Consider the following 14,577-nt stretch of genomic DNA (forward strand, 5'->3'; position numbering starts at 1 on the left):
AATAAAGCTCCTTCAGAGAGGCAAATGGATCATTCATGACACATAAACTTCACTCAGTATAAGGAGTCTTTCTCATTGGTGTTAACCCATCTAAGAGCTATTTAGAGACCAACTATCTCTCACCAAATGGTAGCTGATTTGAATGCTATCTCTTCACATCTCCCATACATCACAGAGGCATGATGTAATGTCAAAGGATACCAAAGTCCACCATTTGCTTTCTTTGAGAAGATTGTAGTAACCACAGCAGTCCCAAGAGAAACAGATCCTTCTGAATAGTAGCCCTTGCCAGTGTCTTCCTAAGTCCATATACTCAAATACTGCCTGTCTAAACAGATAGATAGTGTTCTAAATTTCTCCCCATGCTGCACATGCTTATAACCATTCATGTTAACACAGAGACAACATTTTATTTAGCTCCCAATCCATGCATGGGCATTGATCATAAGATCATTCACCTATTCCTCTTTGTTCATACACATACATATACACATACACATACACATACATATACACATTCATATACACACACTCACCACCAGATGGTATTAACTTTAGAAGAAAACTAATTCCTTCCAAACCTACTTTCTAAACTTATGATGAATGGAGCAGTCACTTCAGATTAAGGGTTAAGTGACCTGGATTCCAGTCTTGTCATTGTAGTTAATTAACCATGTGACTGAAAACAGGTCATTTCATCTCACTAGTGCTGTTGTTACTTCATCTATAAAATCTTAAGACTGGATTATTATCTCTAGGATCTCTTCCAATCATGACATTCTATGACTACCTAATCTTTTGTCCCCTAATACAAGCACAGACCCCATAGGACTTATGAAAAGGGGCTGATCTCCTGCAAAGCAAAGAAGCCTCTGGAGAAAGCTGAGGAGGTGCCTCAATGGGCTATCACTGATGAGTTGCTGGAAGCAGATCTTTCTGGCCCTATCCTTATTCCTTTCATTAAATGATATCCTCAGAGTTCTCACTCAGAAACTCACACAGAGTTCTTAGCCCAGTGAAGGGTGATTCTCAATGACAGAAAAAAAAAAAAAAAAAGGAAAAGGGGAGCTGAAGAACTAGCTCTCTACTGCTCTCCATTTTTCCTATTGGGGTCAAGTATTGGAGGAAGTCAACTATTAGGGGAAAAGTTGCTGCTCTCTTCAGTTGCTTTACAGTATTGTGCAGTCTACAACAAGGGATAAAAGAGAGACACCAATTGTCTCATTTTTTTAAACAGGTTTCTCAACCTATTTCATTCATATGCTTAACCCTCCTCCTACCCTTTCCTAATTCTACTGCTCCATCCACAAAATAAACCTCTTTCTGCTGTCTTTGTGAAGTCCTATGATTTTTGAATATAAAATACCACCCAAAACATACACATACATACATACATCCTCCAGTGGGAACTCTGGAGAGTGTCACCCTGTTATCCAAATGCCTCAGAAAATCCTTGATTCCCCCAAATGGGAGAATACTTAGAGGGAAGGGCTGTTGTTGCTGGTCTGATGGAAACATTGCCCCAAATAGCTCCTCTTCTCTCCTTTGAAAACAAGGGGCTTAGGGGACAGTAAAGCTGTGTCAAGGAGGGAGGAGATTGTCCAGGCTCACTATAGAATAAAAACAATTCTTCTGAAGTAGAGAGACTTCAAAGATACCTCAGTCCTCCAAAGTCTAACAATTTGGAGGGAGCCCTTCCCCATTCATCCACATGTGATTTTGTCACTGCATTAGTGTCGTGGAGGTTTCAGTGGCCCAAAGGAACAGTGAGATGGTTCAGTTTCTTGTCAGAGCAATAGAGGCAAAGAAAACCCCAGCCTCCTGGGAGGAGAACAGGAAAGGGAAAAGAAGAATAAGAAGGGATAGAAGAAGTCATGGGTAGAAGAGGAGGCTAAAAGAAGGGGAGGAGGAGGGTGGCAGGGCCCAGCTCAGACGCGGGTGTGTTTGCAGGTCCTCGAGGTGCCTGAGGTGGAGGGCATCTCCTCGTCCACTGCCGTGCCCGAGTCTTCTTTACGTAGACCAAGGCCTATGTGGGTCTGCAGGGCTGCTGGGGTTAGCCATTCCTTGGGGAGACAGCTCTGGAGAAAAGGGATGCATGAGCTGAAGTAGGCCAGGCGATTCACCCACCGAGGTATCTCCCGACCACACAGGATCTAGCAAGAGCAAACACAGAGAGAATGACAGGTTTGATGCTAATGATATATAGTGATATAAAAAAGGACATTCAGAGACACCCAGCATCACAAGGACAAATCCCTGATTCTTTTCTCTGTGCCTCTGAGTTAAAGGGATCATAGGATCATAGGTGCAGAGATGGAAGAAAGGTGTAAGTCTTCATTTTATAGCCTTACACAGATAATAATAATATCTGGAAGAACCAGACATAGGTCTTCTAACTCAAAATCTAACAATCTTATCATTGGTCCATACTTCTACTAAGGGAGATCTTGAGTGTGACTTTGAATTATTGTGAACCCCCTGTTCCCCCAAAACTTAACAGAGCTCCTGGGAAGTATTCTAAGTAGAGGGGGACTGGGGTCTTAATTGGGTCAGAAAGTTTTTCCCTCCCCCTCCTCACCTTCCCCTATTGTAGTGACACACACTGCCAGACAACAAACAGGAACTCCTATAGGCTTGGCTCTGCCTAAGTGGCTGCCAGGATAGGGCAAATGATTTGGGTCAAAATCCTGGCTTCCCCTATTCCGCCTTCTGCTTCCCAGTTTCAGGGCCCTCTACCTTCAGGATCTTAGTGAAACTACTTGGAAGGACAAACTATCCAGAGAGAAGTTTTTCTAGCTTCAATGTCAAACTTCTGTATGGTTACACTAATCTACTGTTTCACTGAATGCCTGGTAGCATTTCCTCTACTAGACAACTGCTCCTGCAAAGAGGGACAGGCTTGAAAGCAAGTTTGTTTACCATTAATGAAGGGAATAATAAAAATCACTAATTCCAAAGCCAGGTCAGAGAAGGAAGGATTGTAGAACCAGATGATTTCAATTTGCCCACATAGCCTTTTATAGCTGCTGAGAGGAAAGTTATTAAATAAGATAGATTTTAATCAACCCTTTTTTTCAGTCATCTTCTTTAAGGAAATATAGTTGTGAAATGAAAATTTGATATTTCATCAAGAATTAAAATATTTCCATGAGAGTAATCTTTTGTATAGCTATATTCTCAACCTTAAAGCACCTCAGTTTTCTTAGCTTTAAAATGGGAATATTTGTATCACATTTAAGTAGTTGTAAGTAAAGTTGTTGTAAACTTTAGTTTTTAATACAATAACTTTGTTCCCTTTTATTCTTATAGCTATCCTTTGTTTTTATATTGTAACAAAAATTTTAAAAGAAAGTGGGGAAGAAGTTTAGCAAAACCAACCAATACATCAACAATATTACAAGAGGTGCCAAATTCCACATCAACTATTCCCTATATCTGCAAAGAACAAAAGGAGCTTCATTTTATAATTTCTTTTTTTAAGGCCAAACATAGTTAACTACAATCTTGCTATATTTGGTATTTTGTTTTGTTCTTTATTTGTATTGTTACAGTAACTATGAACATTGTTTTCCTGACTCTACTTACTTCATCAGCTGGTATTTTTTTATGCTTCATTGGTGTGTTCATTTTACTTTTTTCTAATAACATAAAAACATTTTTGTTATTATCATATAGAAAGTTTTGTTTAGCTATATTCCAGTTAATGGTCATTGGCTTTACTTCCAAAATTTACTATGAATATTTTGATTTATAGCCCAATTAGATTTATACGGGACCTATATTATAAATCATCATTGGAAAATATGGCTAGCAATGGAATTTCTGAGTTAAAGGATATGAACAGTCTATACACATATTTTCTACATGCAAATTACTATGCTTGGCAAGATAGGAATTACAAAGAATTCATCAAATTTATTAAGCATCTACTGTAGGCAAGAAACTGCACTTGTTGCTAGAATATATCAGTCAATAAAGGGAAGGAAATAAGAGATGCAAAGATCCTTTGAAAAAAAAAAGAGCTACAAAACTCTACACTATTATTTCTTCACTAAATCTTCCTTTACTATCTCACCATGGCATAGAGTTGACTCTGGATTCTTGAAAACTTATGCCTAGTTGGTCCAACCAAAGAAAAACTTTAAACATGAGCCTAGTGATAAAAAAAAATCATAGATTTAGCATTCAAGGGGACTTTATAGGTAATCTAGTTCAAAGCTCCCATTTTACAGATGAAAAACTAAGGCCCAGTATATATGTTGTCTGTAAACTTACATAGTTAAATTTGGGGAAACTCACCAGCAGAAAGTGAGCCTCTAGGTAATAGAGTTATTTTAGGCCATAAAAACTCTTTAGTAAGACATAAAAGGGATTGTGATTGAGGGAGCAACCACACTAATAGAAATCACAGAGTCTTGAGGCGTTGAAGTAGATCATCATTTTTGCAATAATAATATAAGCCATTCTAGTGAATCAAATGAGAGAATCCTTGGACAAAAAAGCTTGGGATTTTGGATTTTTATTTTTTCATTAAACTAAAACATCAAAGTGTAATGTTATAAACAACAGTGATTATGAAGAGACAGCCTCAGAACTCCCCATTATACTGAAAAATAAGATGATATTGGGAATCAAGAGGTCTTGTCTTGGCTTGCCATTGGCAAATCAATTTATCTCTCCAGTTCCCAGTTTTTCTCATCTATAAAATGGGAGCTAGTCAATAGGATCTTGTAAACCAAACCTAACATTCTAGGGTTCTGTGAGAATGCAATGCTTCAGAGAAAACTGGAAAGTTGATGAAGTTTGAAGATGAGGGAAGCAGGGAAAAGGAGAGATAGAAAGAGAGAGGAATAAGTTGCCAGACAAGGAGTAGCCCTGGAATTTCAGGTTTGAAGAACTTGTACAGATTAGGAATCCGCAGCAGGAGCAGCAGCTGTTTGGGGTTTTGTTCCATTTTCTGGCTTTCAGCCCAGAAATATTGTTGGCTTTTCCCTGATTCGCTTGTGTGTGTCTCAAGGGGACTGTTCATCGAGTAGAGAACAAGCTGAAAACAGGATTTAGGGAACTTTGAGCAACAGCTCATCTATCACATCTCAGGCTAAATAAAGGTAAGGGAAAAGTTCCCTTTACCTCTTCATGTTCTGTCACATCACTTTGGCTCAGAGTCAGTTATTCAGTTGTTCATTCATTTTTCAGTCATGTCTAACTCTTCATGAACCCTTTTGGGGTTTTCTTAACAAAGATACTACATTGATTGTTATTTCCTTCTCTAGCTCATTTTACAGATGAGGAAACTGATGCAAACAGGATTAAATGATTTGTCCAGGGTCAACCAGCTAGTAAGTGCAAAGACAGACTTACTGAACAGGAACCTAAGCCTTCAGGAACCATAGAATTTCTCTCCCCCCCAGCTTGCCAATGTTTGACAGTTTACAATTTGGAGTTCATTTCTAAAGCTTCAGGCTTTTAATTCTTACCAGATATCCACCCGGTTTATCATAACTAGTTTATCATAACCTGTCCAGAAAACCAGTGTAGGATTATTGAGGAAAAGCCCTTCAAGAAAGGATTAATTTCCTATTTTGATAAAAGTTACTACACCAATAATTTAAGGATATAGTTAGTAAGAGATCCGATCATGTCTCTCATGAAAGAGAAAGAAAACTCTGTGAGAAAGAGAAGGAAATTGGTAAGACAAATAAGTAAGACAAGTTGGTAAGAAAAATTAAGGGACTAGTGAGACAAGGAGAAAGGAAGTTAAATATGCTTGTCAAATCTTAGCAAAGTTAAAAAAAAAAAAAAAGATGTCAACAAAGTAAGAAAAGAGAATGGCAATCCCCACAGACTGCTTGCCCTGCAGTTCTCCTGAAAGCAACTAGCAATAAAGACAAAGTTTGTGGAATCTCACTTCTATCAAATATGGAGAACAGAGAATAGAATACGCAAATATATCAAGCCTAAGTGACTATAATTCAGAGGACATGGGTTATAATAAGGGATTATAAAGAATATCAAAGGCAGGTTGGTATCCTTCTAAGGATTGTCTCTCCATTAACTAGATTATGAAGGAGAATGATGTGTTCCTTTAAAAAATTTTGAATACTTTGAGTTTTAATAAGACACTCATTTTTCACTTTGAAAATTTTAAGTGCTATATAGTAGGCTTTGAAGTCAAGAAGACCTGAATTCAAGTTTTTCTCTAACACATAATCACTGTGTGACAGAGACCAAATTCTATGTTGCAGATTATAAAATGCAAAGCAGGTGCCAATCTGCATAATAGAGGATGATTTCTCACCAGCTTTATTTTTATCAGTGAAATCACTACACCTCCAAATCATTAAAAACTGCTCTACTGTTATTGCTAGTATTAAGTCAATTATTATTACTATTAACTCCTGATAAGGAGTTGACTGCACACACACAAAACATACGTACATTCACACACACAAATTCTGGGATTTGTATTTCATTCTAGTTTGGGGGAAAAGGAAATTAATGTGACATGAGCTCTTAGACAGTGGGTTGGAGGTTTTCACTCATGTCAGGAGCTTTGAGAAGAAGGAAGAGAAAGGGAAGAAGTGTAGTTATGACATGACAGTCACAAAACTGTGGCAACAGCCATATTTGTCATATCTGTATTGCCTTCTTTGGACTAGGAGAGATGATGAGAGGTATGAATGAACATGTTCTGTTTTTATCATAGGCACTCTGTTAGCAAAAGCTATGAGAGAAAAAAGTCATTTGAGAGGACCAACTCTTCCCCACTATGATCTTACTTCCACTTGATCATGCTTATTTGTTTGTTTTTATTCTGATCAAAAATATTCAAAACAACTTTGAGATACATGTTACATCTGATGCCCTTCAACTAGGGAATGGCAAAACAAACTGTATCATATGATTGGGATGGAATATTACTGTGATATAAGAAATGATGAGCTGGCTAATTTTTTTAAATGGGAAGAATTGGACATATGAAGATAGATTCTATCCACATCCAGAAAAAGAACTGACAAATAGAAGTCTTACATGTATATATGTGTGTGCATATATATATATATACATATGAATGTTTATAGATATAGATATATATAGTTGTGTGTGTGTTTATATATGTTTGTTCACATTTAATTGTAGCATTCTGGAGAGTGGGGAAACAAATAAAATTAAAAAGTACAAAGCAAAGAACAAAAGAAAACCTATAAAAAATACAAAAAAGCTGGGTAGCTTTAAAAGCAATATGTAGCATTTATTACACAGGTTTTCTTGAAATGGGAATTTATTGTTTTATATTGATTCCTTTCTTATGTTTTCCTATGTACACAGAAGTTTTTTCTTTTCACATTTTATATTTAAGTTTAAAATTAATTTAAGTTTTTTTTTTAAATAAAGAATACATTTTAACATTATTTCACATAATACTCTGTTCCTCAACATGCCTTTATGTTATCTGGTGTCCCTTTGCAACATGCAATGGTAGCCACAACAGAGATGGTCATCTTTCCTGGTAAGGTCTGAGATTCAACCTCCAGCTCATTGTTAGAAAGTTTTGCTCTATAACTCAGAGCATAAATACAAGTCATTTCATGACCAAGTTTCTAAGTGCAAAATTACTCTGAATGCAAAATATTTCATAAATCTGTTTCAAGATTAAACTATTAGTAAGTGTGGAAAAAAGAGAATAAAGAAAGGATCTGGAGAAGAAGAATACTGATCTATGTCAAGAGGTTAAAGGGTGGAAGAATGTGACATGGAAAAGAAAGAGAAGAAGGAGCACTGAACATTAATAGGGGTTGTATTGGAGTATATTCCATGGAGCTTATACTAAATTGCTCTGACTGCTTCTGGTCAGCCACATGGGCTGGCTCAACTTTGAAGCACTCAGAATTAAGAACATGATGAAGCAGTTACGTTATTGGTCTCGGTTCCATGATGGTGGCAAAAAATGCTGCAACAAGATATGGAGATATATTTACGTGAAAGTTCCAGTAACCAAGATGGGAAAAAACATGGAGAGAGAATTTGGGAGAACTTGAAAATTAAAACCAAAGCAATTTCCTGTTGTCATCAGAATACATTATAGACTACAAGTACAGAAAGAGAAAATAAACTGAATTCGGGTTAACAATTCATAAGCCTAGAACAGAAAGATGGAATAGCATAGATAGATGAATTCATTATCAATATCTTTGCTGAAATTCCTTTTTCTGTAAAAAGCCAAATGGATAACACTTTCTTGATTTGACTCAATATTTTAATTTTTCAAAAGATGGAAGAACAGCAGAACTGAACAGTTCTCTTGTTGCATAGGTAGAATTGGATTCAGAAAGTAGAAATAATCCAGGAAAAAAAACAAAAATCCAAACAGTTTACATTCATTTCCCAGTGTTCTTTCTTTGGGTGTAGCTGCTTTTGTCCATCACTGATCAATTGAAACTAGTTAGGTCTCTTTGTCAAAGAAATCCACTTCCATCAGAATATATCTTCATACAGTATTGTTGTTGAAGTATATAATGATCTCTTGGTTCTGTTCATTTTACTTAGCATCAGTTCATGTAAGTCTCTCCAAGCCTCTCTGTATTCATCCTGCTGCTTACCCAAATTTTAAGTAAATCATTTGACAAAGTATTTCATGAGGTCCTTGTGAAAAAAAGGGAATTGGATCAAGAGTACATTTCAGTAGAGTAAAAGATAATTGAATAGCTGGGCCAAAAGACTTGATGTCAGTTTCAATGTAGGTCTTTAGTTGGGCACTCAGGATCTGTGCCTTTAGGATGTTTAACAGTTCATTAATTTCCTTGATAAAGGCATTTTTGTCAAGGTAATCAAATTTGCAGGTGACAAAAAACTAGGAGAGATAGCTAACAAGTGGGCAAAGTCAGGATACAGAAAGATCTTCACAGACTAGAATGTTGGATTAACTCTAAATAAAATGAGATGTCTATTAAGGCTCAAAAAATAATTTTACAACTACAATGTAGATCCCTTGGTTTGAAAAAAATAGATAAAGATAAATTGTCAAAGTAACTGACAGTCAAAAAAAGCTAATGTAATGGGTTTTTTCCCCATTGCAAATGTTTTTAAATGGGTTTCAGAAAACCAAATAAAACTGAATAAATGAATTCCTTAGCTATTTCAAATACAATATAAATGGAATATAAATACTTTTTTCCAAAAAAAAAAAAAAAAAACAAAAATACAAATACGCATTTTCAAGAAGCTCTTTTATTGTGGACAAGTCTACTTCTGTCTGAGCAATAATACCTTCATGTAGATTGAAATATCAGCAATTTTTCTTCAATCAACAAGTATTTATCAAATATGTTTATGTGACAGACACTGTACTAAGTATTGGAGATACAAGAAGAAAAAGCAAAGGAGCTCACATATAAGTACTGTCTAATGGGGAAGACAACAAGTTAATATGCGGTTTATTATAAGATCTATATAGAGCAGATGAAAGGTAATGTTAGAGGGGAAGGCTCTCTAGTAGGGCTGAGAAAAGCTTCCTAGAGACAGGGAAGTTGAGCATTCAAAAAAGCCAGGGATTCTGTGAGGCAGAAGTAAGTGAGCCGGAAAAGAAATTCAGGTATTGAGAATAGTCGGTGGAAAGGCACAGAGATTAGGTATTGCTGCAAGGATCGGCAATTAGACAGGAAGGATAGAGTAAGAGCATTAGGAATATAGGAAGAAACCAAGTTGTGAAGGACCTAAAATGCCGGAAAAAAACAAAAAAGAGGATTTTATATTTGATTTTGGAGATATTAGGGAGTCACTAGAATTTATAATAGGGGGAATAGATGTGGGAGGGAACAATGTTGGGGAAAGAATGATGGCATGATAAGGTCTATACTTTTGCAGGGAGCAGGGGATGTGATATCTAATATTAGCCATTTGTGCTTTAGGAAAATTATTTTGATATTGTGTGGATGACGACTCTAAATAGGAAGAGAGTTGAGACAAGAAGATGAATTAGAAAGTTATTGCCATAGTCCAATTGAAAGGTAAAGAGGACCTGAACTAGGATTGTGGTATGGGTGGATAAAAAAAAGGAAACCTGAACAAGATATGTGGTGATTATAGAAACAAGATTTGTAAATGGATTGGATATTTGGGGTAATTAAGTGTAGAGTAAACAATAACACTAAAGTTGAGAAACTAAATGGAAGGATGATGATGTCTGAGACATTAATTGAGAAGTTTGGAAGAGTGATAGGTTGAGGAGAGAAGGGGATGATAATGAGTTTTGCTCAGTTTGAGATATATAAAGGACATCCAGACTGAGATGTTCAATAATAGTTGGTTTTGTGGGACTATATCTCAGGAGAGAGACTTGGGTTAGATATGTAAATTTTCTAATTATCCACATAGAAGTGAAATTAAACCCATGGAAACTGATGGGTACAGAGAGAAAAGGGGAGAAGGCCTTGTGGGACAATCATGCTTAATGGGAATGACATGATTAGAGATCTATCAAAGAGGGCACAGAAGGAACAGCCAAATGAGTAGGAAGAAAATTGTGAGAAAGCAGTTTCATGAGAAGCTAAAAAGGAAATAAAATCCAGAAGGAGAAGGTCATCAAAAGGAAAAGGTAACCAAATGTGACAGAGAGATAAAGAAGAATGAAGACCGAAGCTAAGGCCATTAAATTTGGAGATTAATAGATCACTGTTAACTTTGGAGAGAACAGTTTCAGTTGAATAATGAGGTTGAAAGCCATGTTGCAAGAATTGACAAGTGAAAAAAAAAAAAAAAAAGAATTGAGAAGTGAAAGACAGGAGAGGAAACGGAGACACTGGAGAGCAATTGGAAAACTTGACCATGTCCTCACTTCTCAAAACTTCTTTGAAAGTTAGGCAGTGGTTGAGGAGGATGGAAATCAAGTATTGTCTTTTCAAGTGCCTCCTCCTGTGCCTTGCCCTAAAAAATGCCATTAACTCCACTGAGCAGAACTTTAATGGTCTCCTAAATGACATGTAAAAACTCCCAAACATTCTATTCAACAGAGTTAGACATTTTCAAAATCAATGGTTTTTTGTGAGGCTCAAGGCCTAGCATTATAACAAATGTCATTTTTAAAAGTTTATCATTGATTATTGTCTATTTAGTACTTATAAGGACCTGTCTCAACTTAAGTGACTTAAAAAAGAAATGAAAACTAAAACATATTACAAACAAATTAACATTTGTGAAAAATACAGAAGAGAAAACTGAGTCTCTTCTCTCAGAGAAAACTCTAGTCTCCAATGAACTTCCAGAATATGTGGACCTCTCCCCTTAAGGACTAGAAATTTAGAGTTAATTGAAAGTCTCATTCTCAGGAAAAATACCAAAATTGTCCCAGATGAAAATTGTTTTGAGTCATAGCAACACAAATGGTACCCCAAACTTCCCCAATAGATCCCCCCCAAAAAAACAGGACATCATAATGGATCCCTTTTTTTTTGCACAGAACAATACAAATAGAGTTCTGAATTCATCCCACAATAGAACCAAGAAACAAAAACAAGCATATCCCCCCAAAAAAAACCTCTCAGATGAGTCCCTAACATAAATGGCACCCCAAAGAAGATCAAGTTATTATTATTGTTGTTGTTGTTGTTATTGTTACTGTTATTGCTAAATAAGGATGTAAAACGTAACAATGAAAAGCAATTTTGAGCCCAGGGGGGTCTGTTTTGCTCTTCCTCTTTCATTCCACTAAGGGCCCACTCTCCACCATGGATTCCAATCTCATAATTCAATAATGGACCAAGATTAGTCCTAAAGGGATCCTGACCTCTTAAAGGAAGAGTCAACTCTTTTGGTAACAAATCCCAGTTCACTGCATCATTAAACTTTATCATGGAGTCAAATTTTTAATGATAAAATACCTTTTAAAAAACAACAGCATCAGCAGTACACTTCCCATGGCTTGCATTTTTGATTGCCTATGGGATGCGTGGAGGAGCATCACGAACCAGCAGATGTTGAGGACATCACCCTTGAGAACAGCTGTGTTAAGTGAACCAAGATGTAAACCCAGAAGAGCAATGTGGTCACAAGAGCAAAGCTCACTAAGGGCAGGGTTTAATTTGCTGCCTATCTGTGATGAGAGGGAGATTGCTGCCAGGAAAGAGATCTGAGTCAGGCTTGAAAGATTTCTCCTTTGGCTCCTATTTTGCCCTGCCCTTTCAAGCTGCCTAGCTTTAGCAATAAAAGGCTCATTTTACTTATAATAATCATATATTTCCTTTCTGCCAGGGAATATGGGGAGATGGAAATGAGGAGAGAGAGCATTCGTATATTCACAATGTATTCTAGTTATTTTGCTTCCTTTGAATCAATCTCCTTTGATCTAAAGTCAGGCTCTAAATCTATTTCATGGTAACCAGTCAATAGTCACCATCACAGAACTTAGAGGTCCAATTAATTATTTAGATTTTTTTCTTCTAGACCTATCATTTCATCAATATAAGGCAGCAGTTCTCAAATTTTTTGTCTCAGGATCTCTTTATACTCTTAAAAATTATTGAGGAACCCTACCATAAGCTTTTATTTATTTGTGATCTATCAAAATTTCCCATATAGTTTTGACCTCACAGACTCTCTAAAAAGATCTTAGAGATTCTCAAGGGTCCCCAGATCACAGTTTGAGAACTACTGATATCAAGAATATTTGCATGTGGAAACTCCAACCTTCAACGAAGATCAGCAACTTATCTTCACCTTAGAAAGTTCTCTAAGTCACTGAGAGGTTAAGTGAGTTTCGCAAAGTCAGGGATTGAATCTGGTCTTCCTAATGTCAAGATTGGTTGATCTATTATCCTTCATGACAGAGATTCTTATCTTTTTTGTGTCATGGATCCCTTTGGCAGTCCAAAGAAGTCTCGAGATCTATTTTCAAAATAATGTCTTTAAATATATGAGATTATAAAAGAAATATGGAAATTAAAGTTATCAAAATATTTAAAAAAAAAAACAAGTTCATGAACCCCAGTTTCAGAATCCCTGCTCTATGCCATGCTGAATCTGACCACATAGTCTACCTCATTTACTTTTATACAATATATACTTATATCAATTGCCACATGTCTAAACTACCTAAGGTTGATGATGCCATTTGCAGGGAGGGGGTCTAAGCATGTGCCAACCCCCCATTACAATTTTATAAATGAGATCCAGAGTAATGACTAAAACATAGTTACACAGGTACTGGCAGTGCTGGCACCGGGATCAAGGCGTCCTGGCTCCTCTCCTGGGCCAGGAATAAAGGGAAGAGATGAACCCAAGGCCCCTGCTGATGCTCACCTCTGCCAGGGCGTCTGAGAAGTGGTTGCAGTTCTTGTGCATGAGGTGGTAGGCATTGCCTTTGTACTCCTTCCCCAGCTCCTCCAAGATCTTGTCCACATCTTCTTCTGTAAAGTCAGTGGTACCCAGGGCTATGGCTTCTCTGTGGCAGGAAATACTAAGGTGAGAGAAAGCCTCCAGCTGGGTACAGCCAACCCTGTGGACAGTAGGGACAACCCCATTGACCAAGAGGGCTGAGAAGCAAGAGGGGAGAATGGAACTTGGTTCATCAAAAGTGTGGTAGAGAATAATCATTCTGTTTATTTGCCAGGCCAGCTTCTAAAGTCTTAAAATTACCCCACCTTGGAAGGCTGTGTTTCCTTCAATATATTTATAAACACACATACATCACACACAGATGACATGTACACACCCCAAAACATTGGTTCTGAGAGAAGACAATAGAAGTAACTTTGCCCTTTTGTGATTTCTTTCTTCCCTTCTCCAACTTTTTGGAGGGAAATGAATATTTGCAGTTAGGAAAAAGAGAAGCACAGTAGTTAAAATCAATCAACAAATATTTGTTAAGAATACTTGAAGCCCCAAAAATAGCTGTAGGGGTGGTGAATACTGATTAGTGCCCAGTGGAGTTCCAAAACCATCATTCACTAGCCATGTGATCATGAAAGGACACAACCTCTCCAAGTCTCAGTTTTCTGTTCTACTTGATGCCCTATGTGGTTATCAAGATCAAATATGATCATATTTGTGAAATCATTATTTTATTTCTTTAATAATTATAACTTTTTATTGACAGAGCCCATGCCTGGGTAATTTTTTACAACATTATCCCTTGCACTCACTTCTGTTCCGACTTTCCCCCTTCTTCCCCCCACTCCCACCCCCAGATGGCAAGCAGTCCTATACATGTTAAAGAGGTTACAGTATACCCTAGATACAATATATGTGTACAGATGAAATAATTTTTAATGTAAAATGCTATGCAAACTTAACTAGTAGTTTGTGGCCCTTGGTGCTGGGAATATGGAAGCTTAAAAAATATTGTCTATTAGGTGAAAGAATTCTGGAGTGAGAATCAGTGCTAGCAAATATGAAGGCAGAACTTGGGAACCACCGCAATACATTTAGGACTTGTGAGAGAAGAGTGAGTGGCCAGAGTAAAAAACAGGCTTAAAGCGTATCTCCTATTTGTCCTGAGGAGAACAGGAAAGTGAAAATAAAGGTTGTAACTAGGACTTGGACCTACTTCCTCCTCATACATTCTTAAGGTTATACCAACATGGA

At 36.9% G+C, this 14,577-nt stretch overlaps 1 protein-coding gene across 2 annotated transcripts in view; it reads right to left on the reverse strand.

The window, feature by feature from the left end:
- Positions 1–1,215: 1,215 nt before the first annotated feature.
- The window catches only part of LOC105750359 (deubiquitinase DESI2-like), an 89,525-nt gene continuing 76,163 nt past the window's right edge, over positions 1,216–14,577 (reverse strand). For both annotated transcript variants that reach the window (XM_031952609.1, XM_031952610.1), the window contains exons 4-5: positions 13,294–13,435; positions 1,216–2,153 (exon numbers count right to left, since the gene is read on the reverse strand). In XM_031952609.1, coding sequence (XP_031808469.1) covers positions 1,929–2,153; positions 13,294–13,435 — 367 coding nt within the window. In that variant the 3' untranslated portion in view covers positions 1,216–1,928. The remainder of the gene's footprint in view (positions 2,154–13,293; positions 13,436–14,577) is intronic.

The sequence above is a fragment of the Sarcophilus harrisii genome, chromosome 2 (genome assembly GCF_902635505.1).
Source record: "Sarcophilus harrisii chromosome 2, mSarHar1.11, whole genome shotgun sequence".
Taxonomy (NCBI): domain Eukaryota; kingdom Metazoa; phylum Chordata; class Mammalia; order Dasyuromorphia; family Dasyuridae; genus Sarcophilus; species Sarcophilus harrisii.